The sequence below is a fragment of the Oryza brachyantha genome, chromosome 3, assembly GCF_000231095.2.
Source record: "Oryza brachyantha chromosome 3, ObraRS2, whole genome shotgun sequence".
In the NCBI taxonomy this organism is placed as follows: Eukaryota; Viridiplantae; Streptophyta; class Magnoliopsida; order Poales; family Poaceae; genus Oryza; species Oryza brachyantha.
The window spans coordinates 6714563-6735530 of record NC_023165.2 but is presented as its reverse complement, the minus strand read 5'-3'; the positions used below and the strand labels follow the sequence as shown (position 1 = coordinate 6735530).

The 20968-nt window shown below is 41.9% G+C and overlaps 3 protein-coding genes and 1 pseudogene across 4 annotated transcripts; all 4 read left to right on the top strand.

Annotated features, from left to right (window-relative positions):
* The first annotated feature begins 2603 nt into the window (after positions 1-2603).
* LOC102720034 lies at positions 2604-3379 on the top strand. The gene has a single exon (XM_006651153.2). It carries the CDS (start codon positions 2613-2615, stop codon positions 3102-3104), a length of 492 nt encoding a protein of 163 aa, XP_006651216.1. The 5' UTR covers positions 2604-2612; the 3' UTR covers positions 3105-3379.
* A 1604-nt stretch (positions 3380-4983) lies between these two features.
* On the top strand, positions 4984-7132 carry LOC102707564 (geraniol 8-hydroxylase-like). Its single transcript, XM_015834870.2, has 2 exons — positions 4984-5938; positions 6164-7132. The coding sequence occupies exons 1-2, from the start codon at positions 5039-5041 to the stop codon at positions 6770-6772; spliced, it is 1509 nt and encodes a 502-aa protein (XP_015690356.1). The 5' UTR covers positions 4984-5038; the 3' UTR covers positions 6773-7132.
* A 2800-nt stretch (positions 7133-9932) lies between these two features.
* On the top strand, positions 9933-11118 carry LOC102719755 (annotated as a pseudogene).
* A 1935-nt stretch (positions 11119-13053) lies between these two features.
* Positions 13054-19792, top strand: LOC102707289 (autophagy-related protein 9-like). Of its 2 annotated transcripts, none has more exons than XM_040521855.1 (10): positions 13054-13261; positions 13927-14557; positions 14639-14959; positions 15696-15918; positions 16141-16320; positions 16411-16617; positions 17619-17696; positions 17770-17840; positions 17956-18045; positions 18652-19792. In XM_040521855.1, the coding sequence occupies exons 2-10, from the start codon at positions 13983-13985 to the stop codon at positions 19565-19567; spliced, it is 2661 nt and encodes an 886-aa protein (XP_040377789.1). In that variant the 5' UTR covers positions 13054-13261; positions 13927-13982; the 3' UTR covers positions 19568-19792. The 2 variants fall into 2 exon arrangements, with proteins under 2 accessions (XP_040377789.1, XP_006649742.1); XM_006649679.2 differs by having other exon boundaries at positions 17935-18045.
* The last annotated feature ends 1176 nt before the right edge of the window (positions 19793-20968 follow it).

Below are 20968 nucleotides of genomic sequence, written 5' to 3'. Positions count from 1 at the left end.
CTCAGTATCCCTCACTCTCTAATCTCCCTCCCTTAGAGTGGTAGCGGGCGGAGCCGCGGCGACGGGCTTAGGCAGCGTTGGATCTCGCGCCAACAACGGGCGAAGCAGTGACGGTGGGCTCGGGCGGTGCCGGATCTTGCGGCTGTGGGCTCGGGCGGCAGCAGGTGGCGATGGGTGAAGCCAGGCCGAAGCTTGGGGATTCACATGCTCTAGTGCGAAGAAGGAGCTCGCAAGTTGCCTTTTTTCTGGGCAGAACGACGAAGACACACGGTTCCTATATTGGACGCGAGTGGCCCAACAGAGGCATGCGAATTTGAGCCAATCGTCGAGCTGGCGCTATTGAGCCACACGACACCTCAGCCCACCATAAACACCCTTAGTTGTTAGTGTTAATTGGCTCTGTGAAACGGTCCGGGGTTTTGCTGTTTGGTAAGTTGTTGTAGAGTTGTTTTGTTTGAATAATGGATGTCATTTCTGTTAATGAAAATAGAAGGGTTGTTTTCCTTCTTTCCAAAAAATTAAAATAAATTCAGCGATATAAAGGTAAGGCTGAAAAATAAGTTTCGGTGAAAAAAGATATCAAAATCAACTTAAAATTTAAGGCATAGAATTAAAATTTTAGCTTATAAACATAGCAAAAGTGAAAAGATGAGGGTGCAAATAGACTTTCTTTTTATATCATGAGCAAATTAAAGATAATTGATACATATGAACTAAATAGGATATAGTATAAAACTACAAATAGCCTCGGGAAAAGAATCATCGAAGCTAACAAATAGACACCGATGAAAAATGAATTTAGACCGATTATGCTTTAAATTGTGGCACCAATAATATATTTGGTATTCTATTTTTCAAAGCTTTGAAAATGCAGCCTAAAATTGAATGCCCGCGCATTACACCTTCCTAGTTAAAGAAAGAGACAATTATAAATTTGCCATTAATTCAAATATTATTACAAAACTGACACTATTAAATTAAATAATATTACTAAAACTGTTACTGTTATTGTAGTGACGCCCTTGAAATAGAGAAAAACATAGTGGTACAATTTACAAAAGGGCCTTAGAGAAAAGGACCGTGTGGTCATCTGAAAATGGGCTTGCCAGTTGCAAACGAGAGTATCCGTCTAATCCTACAAGAAATTACTGTACTTGCCGACCGAGCCTCTAAGGTGGTGTTTAGGCCTTGTTTAGTTCTCAAATTTTTTCTCCAAAAACATCACATCGAATTTTTGGACACTTAAATAAAGTATTAAACGTAGATGAATCAGAAAACTAATTACACAGTTATGAAAGAAATCTTGAGACGAATCTTTTGAGCCTAATTAGCCCATGATTAGTCATAAGTGCTACAGTAACCAACATGTGCTAATGATGGATTAATTAGGCTCAAAAGATTCGTCTCGCGGTTTTCAGGCTAGCCGTGAAATCCATTTTTTCATTCGTATCCGAAAACCCCTTCCGACATACGGTCAAACATTTGACGTGACACTTCTCCCAAAAATTTTCTCAATCTAAACACCACCTAAGTTTGCAATTTTTTTAAAAAAACATCACATCAAGTTTTCGGATACATATTTGAAGTATTAAACGTAGTCTAATTACAAAACAAATTTCAGTTTTTGGTTGGAAACCGTGAGACGAATTTTTTGACCCTAATTAATCCGCCATTAGCACATGTTGGTTACGGTAGCACTTATGGCTAATCACTTTCTAATTAAGCTCAAAAGATTTGTCTCAAGATTTCTTCCGTAACTGTGCAATTAGTTTTTTGGTTTATCTATGTTTAATACTTTATTTAGGTGTCCAAAGATTTGATGTGATGTTTTTAGAAAATTTTTTTGAAAACTAAACAAGGCCTAGTCCTACGAAGGAGGTATCTCATGAGATTTCACTTAGGGAACGTAACTCTCCCGTAAACAAATTTGGTGACATAGAGGAAAGAGAAAGAAGGAAAGAGAAAAACCGTTGTCATACATAACAACGGTTTAGAGTCGACTCTTAGCCTTCATTAAAGAAAACTTTGCATGGGAGTGGATAAAAATGAAACTAGTGTAATAAAAAATATTTTATTGCATTAATTAAGAAATCATACCTAACTCTACTGTGAGAAATAATTAACATTTTGCCACTTATATATTTAGTCATAATAGATTTGTCACTAAACTCACATGTCATATACACACGAGTACTCATATATCATAGATAATAGGTTTAATCATCTAATTTAAGAGCGACAAAAAGTTAAATGACCTTAAACATGCCTTAGGTCTCGGCTTTTTTAGCTGGAACTTCCATGGGTCACCACCGTGGGGCTCCACCCATGTGCTCTCATCTGTTGACATATTTTCAATGGCTCAATTCTGCCTTCTTGCATATCAAGGAATCGAGGTAGACCAAGTCTCATGTGCCACGACCCCACAAGGCCACAGGGTCCACGCCTCAGAATCTTCCCCTGCACAATTCGATTCGGTGATTTCGGTCAGGGACTGTCTTTCCCCGCACAATTCGATTCGAGCACCAGTATATATATAAGAACCGTGGCGCCAAGATCACCAATTCACCATCAAGCTGCACGGGCACGCACACACAATCTTTTCTCCAAACAAAATGCTCAACTCCACTGTCAAGCTGATCGCGCTCTGGGCGTCTCCTTCCAGCCCGTCGCTGCTCGCATTCTGCGTTTCTCACCTCATCGTCGCTCTCCTCCTCCTCGCTGGCCGCAGCGCTGCCCCGGAGATCAGCGGCCGTGCTGTCGGAGGGCGAAGCTTGGAAGCTGGCGCGGGAGTGCCGAGGAAGGAAACGAATCCTGGAGGACGAGAGGCTCGTCTCCCTGCCGTGGACGCTGGCGGCCGTGGTGGCTGTGCTCCCGGCGTCGATGGCCGCGCCGAGGAGTGCTTGGTGCGCGTAGGCGACGGGGATGCCGTTGAGATGCAGGCGAGAGAAAGGGGCAGTAGTGCACGAGAGGAAGAGCTCGTTGCTGCTCATGCATTGCGAGAGAAGAACTGTGACGATGGGGAAGATGAGCTTATGCTGCGAGCCGAGGAATTCATTCGGCGGATGAACAGAATCTGGATGGCAGAAAATTTGCGGGTTTGCTGATGAGTTGTTGTTACTACTTTCTACCTTTAGGTGCATTCAGAGTCAGAGATGAAAAGATTTGAAATAAAATACCGGGAACTCTCAACTCTACCCATTAAAATCGGAGGGACTGGAGATACAGCAGAGGTGTTGTGTTTAGTTATACTAATCGATCATTCCGTCCCATGTTTATTTTAAAGTTGCGTTGCTATTATTGTGTACAGTATATACAAGAACTGATAATGCCACGACGATGTACCGAGCAAGGGAGACAATAAATTTTTATCATGTAGTAAAAGCCCGAGAGTGGTATCCGATTGATTTACTATACTGAAAAAAATGTTGTGCATTGCACAAAGTCAAGTTAATTTTAACTGCGCGAATAAAATAAATTTTGAAAATAAATTATGCATCGAGTTTATAAGGTTAACATAGAATTGGTTTGAGAGTCGTATGTTGCATTGGAAAGCTTATAATTGAGAATAACAAATTATGCTCAACATTATAAACAAATTAAATAAGATGGGTATTCTTTTGACAACGATGGAAGATAGATGCACACTAAACTCTAAAGTTCTCTTAGTTATACTCTCTTTATTTTTTAATACAAATATTTAATTTTAAGCCATGCATAGTGACGGTCAGTAAGTAAGAACGTTTCAATTCTCACTTTTTTAAATTTTATATTACAGTGAAGAGTGGTGGTATCATGTTGGGACTAGAGTTTGAAATGGACATGTATTTCGCATCCTATTCAGACGAACACATTTATCTATTTTCCTTTTCAAAAGATAAAAAAATTCTATCGCTATTATTATTTTATTTTTATTGTTAATCACAGTTCTACTTGGATTTTTGAAAAATGGAGTTCGACGAGCAGATCGAGCGGCGCATGCGAGAGCGTGCTGAGAGGCCTCCAATTGTTTGCGGTATATTCATCTGAACGTGATTGTTTGCAATATTGTTTGGATGCGCTACTATCCTTATCAGCACTTGGAAATGGAAAATAGACACAAACCACAGTGGTCAGGAAGAAAATATCTCCAGACATGTTGTGGACGTTGATTTGAGGTAATTTCAAGAAAAAAATATATGGTAGAGAATGATTTGTATTAAAGTTTGGTGTAAAAATAGATAAAAAATATATTTGAGCACAATTTAACAAGATATGTAGTTAAACTATATACATAACACAGTATAATTGTTTTTAGTGTATATGAACGTATGGAAAATTTGAAAGTGAAGAAGTTATTTTTTGATGTGAATGATTTGTATAATGGACACTACAATATTTTAACTATTGCTTCGTATTGTATTATGGACTATACCGTAAACATTCTATTTATTCTGTGGACTATGGACAATATCTTATTTCTGTTACTTCTTAGTATTATTTATTGTGGTGGCAATACGTGCTTGGAATTTCACTGGTAGCGTATAATAATTATGAGTTATCTATTGTCATTTAAATATTTACTGTGGTCTCTCAAATTTAATGAAGTTAATGCCACAATTTTCTTTTTCCCAAAAACTTGTAACTGTCGGAGTTATAGCTAATTACTGACTTCTATTTTTTAAAATAATTTTACAGTTTTTTTCATAATTTTAACCATCGGTGTTTTCAACAGAAACTATATGGTTTTGGAAACTTACCGCGTGATTTTGACCCAGAAGCTGCATTAACCGTCTTATTTGAATTCAAAATTTTTAAATATGAATTTCTGTTTTTGCGTTTATCCTGCGGTAAGGTAACCGTGTCTCCGCCAGCGGTGGTAGGACTCGCTCGAACATTAACGTCAACCGTACTTGCCATCACATTCTTTTCCAAGGAACATACAGATAGAAATAAATGTACGATGGATGCAGTTTTGTTCTCTTCTATACGCCGTTCTGTAGCAAAACCATGGAGCTTGGCAAGTTCGGTTCTCTTCCATGCGACGTTCTATAGCAAAAGCATGGTGCTTGTTCTCTTGTATGCGCCGTGTGTTATTCTCCTCGTCTCTTCCCTGTACCTCCTCCGTCTCTTCGTCGACGCCCGCCGCAACCTGCCGCCGGGTCCCCGCCCGCTGCCGCTCATCGGCAACATCTTCGACCTCGGCGCCCAGCCGCATCGCTCGCTTGCGCGCCTCGCAGAGAGCCATGGCCCGCTCATGACGCTCCGCCTCGGCACCGTCACCACCGTCGTCGCCTCCTCCCCGGACACTGCGCGCGACATCCTCCAGCGCCATGAAGCCGCCTTCTCCTTGCGCTCCGTGCCGGACGCCGCCCGCGCGCACGGGCACAACATGTTCTCCATGGGCATGCTCCCGCCCAGCAGCCCCCTTTGGCGCACGCTTCGCAGGGTGTGCGCCGCGGAGCTCTTCGCGCCGCGCAGCCTCGACGCGCGCCAGTCGCTCCGCCGAGACAAGGTGCGCCAACTCGTTAACCACGTCACGCGGCTGGCGCGCGACGGCGCAGCCGTGGACGTCGGCCGCGCCGTGTTCACTACTTCCTTGAACCTACTCTCAAGCACCATATTCTCCGCCGACCTCGCGGATCTCGACGACGGCCGGGGCGGTTCTCCGGCGGGGGAGTTCAGGGACATTATCTCGGAGTTCACGATCATCATCGGGGTGCCGAACGTGTCGGACTTCTTCCCGATCATCGCGCCGCTCGACCTGCAGCGGCTGCGGAGACGGGTGGCTCGGGTGTTCACGCGGCTGCATGCCGTGTTCGACGAGCATATCGAACGACGCCTGCAGGAGCGCGCTGCGGGCGAGCTGCCAAAGAATGATTTCCTCGACGTTTTGCTCGACTACCGCAGCCCGGAGGATGGCCGGGGGTTTGATCGGCCAACGCTTCAGTTTCTGATTACGGTATGCTTTACTGAATTACTGATTGGTAGTGCTTACTATTGAGTCTTGGAACGAATTTTGGAGGAAATTTCTAATTTTCTATCAATTCTTCCGTCAAGAAAGTTTCTACGGATTTACACAGAATTTTTCGTTTGCACGATTACATCTGTGGTACTCCTATGGCCATGCACAAATCTCAAATCTTATCACAGCAGTCTAGATAATCGAAGTATGCTACTTCTGCAGGATTTGTTTAGCGCGGGAAGTAATACAACCGCAGTAAACGTAGAATGGGCAATGGCTGAGTTGCTACAAAATCCAACATCAATGGCGAAAGCTCGTGAGGAGCTTGCTCGAGTGATTGGCTCCAAACCAGAAATTGAGGAATCCGACATTAGCAAGCTCAAGTACCTCGAGGCCGTCGTGAAGGAGACATTACGGCTTCATCCTCCAGCACCGTTTCTGCTTCCTCACCAAGCTGAAGACACTACAGAGGTTGGTGGCTACACGGTGCCCAAGGGCACCCGTGTTCTGGTGAATGCTTGGGCGATTGGCCGAGACAGCAAGGTGTGGTCTGAGCCTGACAAGTTCATGCCGGAGAGGTTCCTGCAGAGGGAGGTGGACCTCCGTGGCCGTGACTTCGAACTGATTCCATTTGGCTCTGGTCGAAGGATCTGCCCGGGGCTGCCGCTGGCTGTACGCATGGTGCACCTGATGCTCGCGTCGTTGCTGCACCGGTTTGAGTGGAGGCTTCTACCGGAGGTGGAGAAGAACGGGGTGGACATGGCGGAGAAGTTTGGGATGATACTGGAGCGGGCCTCGCCCCTACAGGCTATTGCTATACCGGTTCAATAAGTTGATCGGCATCGTATACTAGAATATCTTTGGAAATGAAACCCTTGGTAAAAGAAAAAGGAATCATGTACAATCTGATGTTTATGTCTGAAAGAATGAGATAAAACCAGAGTTATGAGAGTCTATATGGTAATAATATACCAGTACTAGTAATTGTTAGCAACTACTATCAGACCGAGAGAGTCAGAGTTATATATGGATGGCACTCGCTCAGTTGTATCTAGAGTTTTACTCTCGTCCTTTCTTTTTTTACTGTGAGATACTAATAACTTGAGGTACTAATATCTTTATTACTCGTGCTATCTACCCAGTGGTGGATAACGAGCCAGCTCGGCTCGGCTCGGCTCGGTCTGGCTCGTTAAGATAACGAGCTGGCTCGGCTCGGCTCGTTACCGTAACGAGCTAAAAACTCAGCTCGGCTCGGCTCGTTAGGCTCGCGAGCCGTGCATGAAAAGTTAACTTAAACAACTTTTCAATAGATTATACAAGCAAATTTTCAGTTCAAACATACATATCATATGAAATTGTATCTAAATATTAAAGCTTGAACCAACAAATCATATGGCGAACCTATAAGTATTGAACATATGCTTTTCAGGGTGGAATCAATGAATACCGGCGAATCGTGTATCTTTGGTCTAGCTCGTTAGGCTCGCGAGCAGCTCACGAGCCAGCTCGAGCTGGCTTGTTATCTCTAACGAGCTAAAATGCTAGCTCAGCTCGTTAGAAAAATGAAACGAGCCGTGCTGAGCCGAGCCGAGTTTGTCATGAGTCGAGCGAGCTAACGAGGCACGAGCTTTCTGTCCATCCCTATATCTACCCCACGACCAAGCTGTCACCTCGAGATACCATGCAATCGTGAACGTTATATCTATCATCCCAACAATCAGGATTTAGTGCCAACTTGATCATGAGGTGGATAGCACGAGTAAGGATTTTAGTATCTCACGGTACAAAAGAAATGATGGGAGTAAAGCTCTTGTATCTAATATACAGCCCACCGTTTTTATATTATAATATTTTTAATCTATGTTTTCTATATATATCGAGGTGTATTACAATATTAGCATATATAAAAATCTAGACAATGTTACAAAGTTTTATATCACGAAACGGATGGAGTAAATGTCTTAGATTTATCGTGATTTATTCATAAATCAATGAATATGTTTTATACATGTGTTTCAATTCATTATTGTCCATATTAATATAGCGAGAATTAAAATATTTTATAATATGAAACACAGTAACAATCATTTTTCTAGTGAGTTTGTTTAGTGGGTGTAGGTACCACAAGATCTACAGCTGTACCGTGGACCATAGTAAATTAAGAACTATACATAAAATGAATCAACTGTAAACTAAGACCTGTTTCGTTTCTAAAAACATCCTATCGAATATTTAAACACATAAATAAAACATTAAATATACATAAACAATAAAACCAATTATATAGTTATTGGAAAATCGTGAGATGAATCTTTTGAGCCTAATTAGTACATGATTAACTATAAGCACTACAGTAACTAACATGTGCTAATGGCGAATTAATTAGACTCAAAAGATTCGTCTCGCGGTTTTTAGGCAAAATCTAAAATTTGTTTTGTAATTAGACTATATTTAATACTTCAAATATGTGATTATACACATCGATGTGGCCAAAGCTAAAAAATAAACTTCAGTAAAAAAAACCTGTTTCAACTCTAAATTTAAAGTTAAAAATAAAAATTTTGATTTATAAGTATAAACAAAAGCGAAAAGATGGGTTGATCTATTTCACCATATATGCACCTTCACTCTAAATTCAGATACCCGTAACAGCCTAAATGCGGTTCAAAGCATTAAAAAGTTAAGTGAGTGACACGTCTCTTATTTTGTTTTAGCTCCTTCCCAAATGAGAGAGTTGCAACATTATAACTCTACTTGTTGTGTTGACATAGTTTACCACGTTATACCACGTTATTACTCTACTGAATGCTTTGAAACATCTGACATGATCATTCTCGTAACTATGGAATGCGAATGGTTGACCAGCTACAAAACCCGCCATCAATGTGACATCGAGAAATCGAGGAATCTAAGAGCAAGTTTCAATAGTATAGCCAGCTACTGGCTCCAATACATTTATAGTCAATTTAATAGCTAATTTATATAATAGATATTTATAAAACATTAATACATTATCCCATATGTCATACATATACTGTGTCTTGAAGACTGTGCTACAGCTAACTACGAATTAGTAGCTCACTGCTCTTTTTTTCCATCTTTTATCTCTTTAAAATATGTTTATAATTAACTTATAACTTGCTATTATACCTGCTCTAACAGCAGCAGTCTTGAGAGGCCGTCGTGAGCGAGAATTTCCGAGTCCACATCCTCCTGCGCCACGCTGTAAATTTTTTTATTTTTTAAATCTTTTTAATACATAATATAGCCGACTTACTGGCTACATTATTAGCCTCGCCCTAATTGGAATTACTAAGCAGATTGTTAATTTTATATGGTATGGACGTATCGCTCTCCGTACATATTTTGTGCACCTCAACTAAGGCCTGGTTTAGTCTCAAATTTTTTTCCAAAAACATTACATCGATTTTTTGGATATATAAATAAAGCATTAAACATATATGAAACAAAAAACTAATTGCACAGTTATGGAAGAAATCTTGAGACGAATCTTTTGAGCCTAATTAGTCCATGATTAGCCATAAATGCTACAGTAATAAACATGTGCTAATGGTGGATTAATTAGGCTCAAAAGATTCGTCTCGCGGTTTCTATGCTAGCCGTGAAATTCGTTTTTACATTCGTATCCGAAAATCCCTTCCGACGTCCGATCAACATTTGTATGACACTTCTCCCGAAAATTTTCTCAATCTAAACACCACCTAACAATCGTTACTAAAATAGTTGCACTTTTAATAAAACTACACTTGTACATAAATAGTTTTAAAAGGACAAAATTATTACGGAGTTTTAAAACTATATGATTTTTTATCCTTTTGTTACAGCTAAAATATGATGAATTTGAATACGTAACTTTATGCTTAGGTAAAATTTTCCTAATATTTTTACAACATTTGTATAGTTGGTATGTAGGAATTATTATATACGGAAATATGCAGAACCGTTTACAATCCCCCCACTGGACAGGATGAGAAGTACCCACATATAGTTGGTCCGTAGTGCACCATTTTGCAGCTAATTGAGCACACCACCATACCACACATTTCTACGGTCAGCCATGGAGCTCCTCCTGTATGCGCTGTGTGTTATTCCCCTCGCCTGCTCCCTGTACCTGCTCCGGCGCTTTTTGGACGCTCGCCGCAACCTGCCGCCGGGTCCCCGTCGGCTGCCGCTCGTCGGGAACCTCCTCGAGCTCGGTGACCTGCCGCACCGCTCCCTGGCACGCCTCGCGGAGCGCCATGGTCCGCTCATGACGCTCCGCCTCGGCGCCGTCACCACCGTCGTCGCCTCCTCACCGGACGCCGCCCGGGACATCCTCCAGCGCCACGACGTCGCCTTCTCGACGCGCTCTGTTCCGGACATCGTCCGCGCTTGCGGGCACGACAGGTTCGCCTCGCCAAGCCCTGCCTCCCGCCCAGCAGCGCCCAGTGGCGTGCCCTCCGCAGGGTGTGCTCCGCGGAGCTCTTCGCGCCCCGCCGCGGCGCCGCCTCGACGAGCAGCAGACCCTCCGCCGCGAGAAGGCCCGTCGGCTCGTGTCGCACGTCGCGAGGGTGGCCCGCGAGGGCGCGCCCGTCGACGTCCGCCGCGTCGTCTTCACGACCTTGCTGAACGTGCTCTCGTGCACCCTGTTCTCCGCCGACCTCGCGGACCTTGACGACGGCCGCGGCGGGTCGGCGGGGGAATTCGCGGACGCGATCGTAGAGTTCGCGAGCACCGTCGGGGTTCCCAACGTTCTGGACTACTTCCCGGCCATCGCGGCACTCGACCCGCAGCGGCTGCGGAGGCGGCTGTCGAGGGTGTTCACGCGGCTTTTCGCCGAGTTCGCCGAGCAGATCGAGCGCCGCATGCGCGAGCGCGCCGCGGGGGAGGCGCCCAAGAACGACTTCCTGGACGTGCTGCTCGACTACCGAACAATGGAGGACGGCCGGAGGTTCGGACGGCAAACGGTCCGGTCATTGTTTGCGGTATATTCATCTGAACGTGATTGTTTGCAATATTGTTTAGATGCGCTACTATCCTTATCAGCACTTGGAAAATAGACACAGACTGTGGTGGTCGCCTTGGTCGGGAAGCAAATATCTCCAGACAAGTTGTGGACGTTAAGCGGTTGAACTCTATAGACATAGACCGTGTTCGGTGATAATAATAGGTTACCTGGCGTGAAATATAGTAGTAGATTAATACATAATTAATTAATTATTAATTATAAAAAAATATTTGATTTTTAAAGCAGTTTGTCTATAAATTTTTTTAATAACATACCGTTTAGTAATTTAGGAAACGTGAGCGTAGAAAACCAAACAATCTGGTTAGTATTAGAGTGCCACCAAAGCGGCCACACTATGCTAGTGGTTACGTCAGAAGACAGGAGGTCGTAGGAGTCTCATATGACCATGACGGTGGAGCAAGAGAATTGTGGTCGTAGGAGACTCATCTGACCATGACGGTGGAGCAAGAGAGCTGTGCTGTTGCAATAGTCTACAGCTAACCAATGATAACTGTAAATATCAAAATATCTGACATGATTCTCCCGGTCTTGGTGTGTAGGATTTGTTTAAGTGTGAATCTATAAGTAATACTTAAACTAATTTTAATAATAAAGAAAATAATAAATAAAATAAATAATACTTTTAAATTTTTTTAATAAGACAAGTAGTCAAGGATTACAAACAGAAAGTCAGAATGCCTTACCTGTTAGTCTTCTAAGCAAGAATCCACGACATAAACGGGCCATTCGTTTTTCAGACAAGAAGCTGGCTTCCTGGCCCAGTAACCGGCCTGATTCTATGAGGCCGCCCAGGATTGTATTCATCGGGCATTCCGTCGCAGAAATAAGTTCATTTAACATCTCTCGATTTATAGTTCAGTCTGTTTTACACCAGACGGATCAATAAATACAGCCGGAATCCTAGTGTTCAACTGGGCCCAAATCGTAATCTTCAACCGGGCCCGGCGGATCATACGGCCTCAAAGCAAGGGGGTTTTACGCGTTACGTAGCACAGCAGCCGCGTGGATCCGCGCGTTGGCCTTTTTCGGCTGCGCCACGCGTTCGTCTATGCGGGCAACGGCCGCTCAGATAGTTAATGATGCGAAGATGCACCGATGCACAACCTTTGATTGCCGGAGATGGATAGGGACGAAGGGCTGCGTTTCTGGTATGAAAATGAAAAATGAAAAATTATCAGATTTTTACCAGGTCTATTTTATGACCTAAATAATATAATTAATTACTACTAAGCTAAAATTTTGCTTTAAAAATATAAGAGAGGATTGACTTTTATAATTTCTTTTATTAAAAATACATCGTTTATCGTAAAACCAAAAATAAACTGATGAAATAAAGAAAAAAAAGGTTGAATTGTGAGTCATCTGCGTGGGTCTAATCCTTCACCTTCAAGTACAGATTTAAGTTAACGTTTCATCTTCACTAACCAACCTAAAATACACTAACACGTAGTTAACGTGTTCGTATGTTCCGGCGAAAAACGTTTCCATATATGAAGATGGCAAACCTTTTCACATAGTCCTTTCGTTTATGCCAAAATTTAAAGATAATTTTAAGAATTTTTATCGTTGTTGATTTTTCAGCTTTAGTTTTAGCTCACTAAAAGTGTATATATATATATATATATAATTTGTATTCACAATTATTATTAGTTCACAAATATGTTGCCTTTCTTAAAGAAAAAGACAATCAATCATTCTCTTTGCCTTTTTAAGGACGAAATCTACCCTGAAACAACAGAAAGAGAGACCAAATTGAGAATAGCAGTAGCTTCAAGGAACAGAGTTATATTAAACCTATAAAATATAGTGCAGCAGTAGGGTGAAATAAAGAGAGAACATACTCTTTCCAACAAATGACAAATTTTAGCATTAGTCATTTTCTTTAAATTTTAGTTGGCCTCAGCCGGTAATCATCCACCGCCGCTCGCAAAAGCCAGAGCCATGGTCACGGCTCCCAAAGTCCCAGTTACTTGGCGACCAGCACAACGGGCCAGGCGCGCAGACGGAGGCGCAGCCGCCCACGCGAAGCAAAGCCAAACCCATGGATAAACGAAACGAACAAAAAACCGATCCCGTCCAGTACGATTCCATTCTGTCCCCGATCCCGTCACGTCTCCTGTAAACACACCACCGCTTCTCTCTCGTCTCGTCTCCTCGCCTCCCCCGCCTCCCCTCCCCCCTTCCTCGTCGCGCGATTCCCCAACCCCGAAGCCGGAGTCTACCGAGCTCTCCGTGCGCCCCTGCGCGGCGCGCGCTCTCCACGTGCGCCGGCGATCGCCGGTGCCCGTCAGGTCGGTGGAGCCTGTCGCTCTCTCTCCTCCTCCCCCCCCCCCCTCCCTTCCGCGCGGATTTCGTGCCGATTTTTAGCTTTGGGACGAACCAGTTTGGTTTGGGTTTCTGGCGTTATTTCGGATGAGAAATCTAGGGCTTGTAACGTCGGTGCGCGGTGGTGGTTTGGGTGTTGGTGGGGGGTAGAGATTTTGCTGGAAGTTAGCTCGACTGGTTGTTTTAGCTGCGCAACATGAGATGCTGCGCGGGACAACGAATTGCTTTTCGTGGAGGCGACGCGGAGTATACGAAGAGTGATGGGTATCGTGCAATTACGTTTGTTTCTGAGCTAAAACCGATTCATCATTAGGAAGGAGTTGATTTTGCATCACATTGTTTCTGCCTGAAAATGGAGGCACTATCCTGCTTGGCATGTAGTGCATGATGTAGTGAAATATTGCTTTTAGCCTTACCCATGACGCCTTTTCAATTTACTTGCGATAAGCTTGTTCAGAATTTTGTCTAGGCTCAGATGTTTGAAAAAAAGGTGTCTGGACATAGACGGAAGAGTGTTCGCTCAGTTTCTTCTTAGCTCCCATATTTTCACACATGCATATTTCGTTGTACTACTGGAAATTGGAGGTACGCAATGTGTGATTTATTGAATTCCTTTTGATTTTGATGGCAGGTTATTTCTCGTGGCATGGCAAGGATACATATTGGTCTTGCCTTGTCCTTTCATGAATGATGTCCTTCCGTTCGAAGGACACAAATGCACAAACACAATTTAATTGGCCATGGAGAAGCGAATCACCATTATCAGCACAACTGCTCATTGATATTCCACCTGAAATAGAATTATCGGACTATCGAAGGTTGCCAGGTTCAGGAAGCGAGAGCCCATCAGGACTTCTCCATGGTGAAGGCTTCAAGGAAGAACCAATTGCTGACTTGGATATTTTTTTTGAAAGGCTTTATGAATATTTCTGTGCAAAAGGGCTACGGTGCATTGTTACCAAATGGATAATCGAGATGCTTAATGTACTTTTTATGGTCTGCTGTATTGGGTTCTTCTTCTTATTTGTTGATTGGAATGCCCTCGGTCATTTGAAATGTGGTGTAGAGGCACTTGAATCTGGGGAAAAACCATGTGATCTAATGCAAGTCATTAAACATAATCCATTAGTTCCATTCACATTTCCTAAAGTGGTCACTATTGGATCAATGGTTATATTGACGACATACGGGCTTATCAACTTCCTCAAGTTTTTTGTGCAACTCAGAAGTACATTGAATATTCGTGACTTCTACTGTAACAGGTAACATTTCTGATTAACGTATAATTTTTGTAGTTCAGTGCAATCAATGACTGAATCCATGTCTTGTTCCTCTTTGTGTAGTCTGAAAGTCACCGACCTTGAGATCCAAACCATCTCATGGCCCAAAATAATTGAGAAGGTTGTCCTGCTACAGAAATCTCAGAAACTTTGTGTTGTTAGGGACCTCTCGGAGCATGATATTATCATGAGAATAATGAGGAAAGAAAATTACTTGATTGGGATGGTCAATAAAGGCATCATCTCATTTCCAATTCATCCTTGGGTACCTGGAGCTGGTCCTACTGTCAAATCCCATTTGCAAAACAGGAGAAACCATCTGATACTCCCAAAAGCTCTAGAATGGACATTAAATTGGTGCATCTTCCAAAGTATGTTTGATAGGTAAGGAAGTCTGTAGCTCTGTACTTTTAACTAGTCCCTCCATCCCAAAATATTGTAACCTGTCTAGTACAAATTTTAACTAGAAAGACTGCTATATTTTGGGACAGAGGGAGTAGCTAGCATTGGATTATTTAGCCAAAGTATTTTGAGAACATTTATTTGGCCAAAATACTCTGCTGTTAAGATGATCAATCTAGGTATCTTTCTTCACAATAATCCTGCATTTGGGAGAAAGCTTAGGTGAAGAACTGAAGATTCCCTTATGCAGGCTATATATGCTGTTAAGTTGTTGCATAAACACTTAGTTGCACGAGAAAGTGCAAATGTCTCTATCAGTCTTTATTACTCTTTTTTTTTGTTATACATAGTGTTGAACCTGTGTGCTGTGCAGAATTCTTGACATTATGCATACTTGTTTCTAACTATCTGGTTACTAGATCCTAAATATCATAACTCAAGCTTTACTGCTTTAATAATGATCGCATGGAGATATCATGTAATTTACATAGTCCGTCCATGTAAAGCAGGATGCCATTCTTCACCATCGATCTAATCTTCATCTAACAGCTCTAAGTTCTTGCGTGAATTTGCTCAGTAGCACCTAAAGATGTTTTTTGGCTAAGATAACTTCCCAGCTTCCAGTTTGTACAACATCCGCTGAAATGTGCCTTAGGACGTTCCATGAATTTGTTTATTTAGTTTTTATACTGAAAGCCCATATCCTTTTCTTTTGCAGTAAATTTTGTGTTCGGAAAGATTTTCTGACAAGCCCAGCTGTATTGAAGAAGCGACTCGTATTTGTGGGCATTTCAATGCTTATCCTTTCACCTTGCCTTGTAATCTTTCCATTGGTGTACCTTATTCTGAGACACGCTGAAGAAATTTATAATCACCCCAGTACAGCTTCATCTAGAAGATGGTCAAATTTATCAAGGTGGATTTTTAGAGAATATAATGAGGTAGCTTCTTTTGCAGAAATATTACTACTATTATAACGCACTTGTTAATAAATCTTTTAGAATGTCCTCTCCAGTCTCTTCAAAATGTCTGCCATGTGCTTACCATCTAAGTCTTTATATTAGCTGACAGCTCTGATGTTTGTTGGGGCCTAGATACTATCATGCTATGCAATCAGCCTTGGTTTTCTTCATCTAATGATCAGTTTCTTACAATAATCTCAGGTAGATCATTTCTTCAGACATAGAATGAACAACAGCGCTGTGCACTCTTTAAATTACCTGAAGCAATTTCCAACTCCACTGATTTCTATAATGGCGAAGTTCATATCTTTTGTTTCTGGTGGTTTGGCTGGCGCTCTTATAATCATTGGATTTCTGGGTGAATCTGTTCTTGAGGGCCATGTAAGTTATTTGTTCTTCTTTGTCTCATTTGTTATTACACACATCTTATTGACCTACTAAAATCTTCACATATATTCTTATCTTTTGAAGATCTTGGGAAGAAATCTGTTCTGGTATACTATTGTTTTTGGAACAATAGCTGCTATAAGTCGAAAAGTAGTGGCTGATGAACTCCAAGTAATTGACCCAGAAGGGGCTATGTGCAATGTTGTCCAGCATACACATTTTATGCCTAAGAGGTGGCGTGGTAAAGAGGACAGTGAACTGGTGCGGAGAGAATTTGAAACACTATTTCAGGTATTTTAGCTCAGCTTTGTCTCATTTGTTTTTATTTTTTTCAAGAGTTGGCTGAGAGAATTTTGCATACTCAATATCTAATCTACTGGCAAAGGTGTTTTGTATGCTTTACGGTTTGGCTTTGGAACGTCAACAATAACCATCACCCATATTATCAGCATCTAAGTTTTTTCTGTTGTTTTGCTTTTTTTTGTTGTTGAAAGGATATAAACGTTCTGGGTTGATGTCAACAGAATTTTATTCAAACAAAATTGTACACAAGCAAGGTGTTGGCTGAGAAATTGTGCGATGTGCACATATGAAAGACCATACTGAATCAACTAACCGAGATGCTAAATTGTTCTGTATGATGTAAATTGGCTTTGGAATGTCACCAGTCACCATCATCTATTTTATCAGCACTCTATTGTCTTTCTTGAGAGAACTATGAAATATTGTAGGTTGATCTCATCAGAATACTATTCATCAAAACTTTACAAGTAAAATGCCCACATAGAGAAGTACATTAAAAGTGACGGCCCAACTGAGATACATGTGAGTAACATTGAAAGTCATAAACCCATTTGGTTTTAAAGTTGTTCATGGGCTCATGGCTACCGGGTTAATCATGGCGACATTGCCTCTGAAGGACGACATTAGTGCCTGTTCCACAGAACCTCGTGATTCCCAAGTTGCATTCTTAAATAAATTTCACTTTGCTGAGTTTGCTCTTTTCCCCCTCACAAGACATGATTGCCTGGAGATGATAGTACACAAATTCTCCAATAGGTTGCTTGTCAAAACTGGCATTTAGTTGTTTTCATTGCTTCTTGTTAAAGCACTATATCTGAAAATGAAAAGAAAATCATCTTCTAATTGTTAAGTGTATCCATAGGACTTATCTAAGTGCTTTGCAGCCTAGATATCAGTACCTTACATTTAATGTTGGTTGATTTACTTTTATGATTTATGTATCCACATCATATTGCTCCGTATATTAACTGGGCAATTTGTGAATGCAGTATACTATAGTAATGCTACTTGAAGAGATGGCCTCCATTTTCATCACTCCATACTTGCTGATCTTTGAGGTACCAAAGGTAATGTTCTGAACTTGCTCAACAATGGTGTTTTCCTAAAGTTCTTTGACAGTGAACTCCTTTTATTTTACAGCGTGTTGATGATATTCTGCGTTTCATCTCAGACTTCACAATTTATGTAGATGGGGTGGGAGATGTGTGCAGGTTCTCTGCTGACGTTTCTTTAGTAATTAATTTATATATATTGTTGATGGGCCTTTAAAGCATTTAACATAATTTATTCAATGTGTTTCAATAGCCTAAGCTTGTTTGACTTCAGAAGGCACGGAAATAGAAACTATGGTTCACCATTTGATGCACTTAAAACACTTAGGAGCTCCCAAGGGAAATTGGAGAAATCATTTTTAAGGTACAGTTAATTTTATGTTTGAATTACTTCATGTGTTTCTTACTATCTACATGCTACTCGTATTGTTATTAAAAAGATATCCTAAGGGCCATCATTTGTTGATTGAAATGGCTTGGTGTACTTTAGCTGTTCTTGGCTCTGGATTTTTATTGTGGTATGATTTGCATGCTATTGTTATTTAGTACCTAGTTCAAACTGTACTTTAGGTCTATGAACATCGGATGAGAAAATGTATTAGTTTGTCAGCGCTAGAAGATTTTGTAGAATATAGGCACACCAGGGCGCTGCTCTTGTCTCGTGATATTCCAAGAAAACAACGTCCAGTTTTGGTTTAGTCCACCATGCTCATCGCATTTCCACTCTATGCAATGTGTCTGGCTGTTGTCTGACAGGCCTAAGGGAATATCGGTCACTTTGTACTTTATTTACTGTTTGGAGGTTAGTCAGTTGAACGCTTGCAGATGTTGGAGTCACAGGTGTTGCAGCTAGGGGTAGATCCAGGCCTAGGACAGATCACCCTTGTAGACTTGTAGTTTCTAGTTAGCCATTGCAAAATTCAAGGATACAAACATATGATGTCTGACTTTATTATATGATTGTTTACAGCTTTCAAAGTGTGTATCCATCATGGGAGCCAAATGCAGAAGGCAAACAATTCTTAACTAACCTCCAAAAGTTCAAGGAAAGGCAAATAAGGCAGCAGGCTATTGCACAATATCAAGCAATGGAAGCATCAGGTTTTGTGGCAAGCACCAGAGACCACAAGGATGATATCTTCCACCAACGGCTCCCTAGCAATATCCATAACCGTGCGGAGGCCATCTTGCCTGCTCTTTACAACTTGGGCCCCTTTGGATTGCTTGACACAGATCAAAGAATTCATCCATATATTCTGGACTGGTACTACATCTGCCATCCACCTCACTTGGACAGGACCGAGGCTCCCCATTTCAATGAAGCATTCCCCGAGACTGGTAAGAACACACGTCCAGCAGCAAGGGATGCATCTGAAGTGCAAGAAGCAAGGAACTGGGACGCTGACATGGTTCACTCTGACCATGAAAGAGTTCGAAGCCATATGGATGCATCGACATCGAGCAATCTTTTTCATCATGCTCCAGTAGAGCACCATGATACAAAAGGAAATATTGTTGATTGGTGGGCCCAAGCACCTGAACATTCTACTGGTCAGCAAGGAAGTTTTCTTGAGCCTCCGGAATTTGGAAATCGATATGTTGCTGGTACCCGTTCCAGCTATCACACTGGTGATTTATCTGATGATGTAAGTGTGGAAGAGCTTGAGCGAAGCTATAGCAGAACTAGCAGCAGTTGGAGAAGACCCCCGGATTTGGCCACGACAAGGTATATGGACGACTCTGACATCGAGGAAGGGTTGAATCTCCCTTTCGCTGATCTCCAGCAGAAGGATGAAGATGCTCGACGTGGTGCATCAGATACTAATGACCCCACGCCTGTCGGCCTTCCTGTAAGAATAATTCCTAGAAGCAGTGACCCTGTTTAGACTGAAAAGCTCTCAGATTAGCTGATGTTTGTGCATGGTTTGTAAATGTCTATATGAACCACGACACGAACTTCACCAAAACAGGCAAATGCCCACAAATTCATTTGTACAGAACCACATATCATTCACTGTATAGTCTTTTCCTGCCCTCCTAGGGATTGTGGAGCAGGGGAAGAGCCATTCATTTGCAGCACGAAGTGCATGGATCCAGTTGTTGCCTCTTCACATTTTTTTCCCCGCACTCTGCTAATCAATTTATGCGGTGGTTAGCATTTAGCCATTGGCGCATTATTGGGTTTAAGGATTAAGCGATCGATGTGCAGTTTCATTCGCATACAGTCCTTGCAACCATGGAAGCATGAAATAAAGGGCTTTTTTGGATTATAGCCATTGTTAAACTTACCAAAATTTTAGCAAAGCAACTTCAAAATTTATGTTTAACCTTACCAAAATAATTTTAAAATTTTAACAAAGCTTGTGAAAATTTAGGCAACTTTTAAGTTGCATGCACCAGCCAGTTGCATCTAAAAGTTTAAGCTAATAGGGAAAGGCGGACAATTCACTTTATACACTTCAACACTCACCCTCACGCGAGACCCCTTAAGTCTCAAGCGTGAAATATTGGACTCTGAGCCTATGTTAAGTTACATGCACCAACCAGTTGCACCTAAAAGCTTAAGCTGATAGGAAAAAAATGGACAATTCACTACAAAATTTGTCATGAAAAAACACGTAATTAGCCGGTGGACACCGTAAGATCACGAATTTGGTGCAGGGCACCACAAAAATATGGTAATTAGCTGGTAGTCAATCTGACCATTATTTTATTAATTTCGGAGTAAATTTTTTTTAAAATAACGAGATTGCCCTCAGTGGCCAACCCGTTATGTCGACTCGGTTCTGTCGAACCAGATCTAGTCGGTCTCATGCCGCATCACATCCGAACCCTAGCCTACAGAGCGACTGAGTAGGCGGCGGCAGCGGCGACCCAGCTGTGGCTAGGGTGGCGGCGACCTGACTACCGAGGGCAATCTCACCATTTTTAAAATTTTTGACTCTGAAATTAATAAAATAATGGTTGAAGTGTTTACCAGCTAATTACCACATTTTGTGGTGCCCTGTAGTAAATTCATGATCTTACGGTGTCCACCAATTAATTACACGTTTTTTATGCACTGTAGCAAATTTTGCCCACAAGTAATCTGCCATTGACGTTATTTTGGGCGATGAACCAAATACACCCAAAGGTTGATACCGTCAACTTCAAGTGATGCTGCTGTTCCTGGAGTAACTTGTACAGTTCTACCCGATGGCTCTACAGGACGACAGCACGAAGTAATCACGACACTCAGGCTGATCCAGTGATCGATCAGCAACCAAGCTGTAGGAATCCGATGCTGG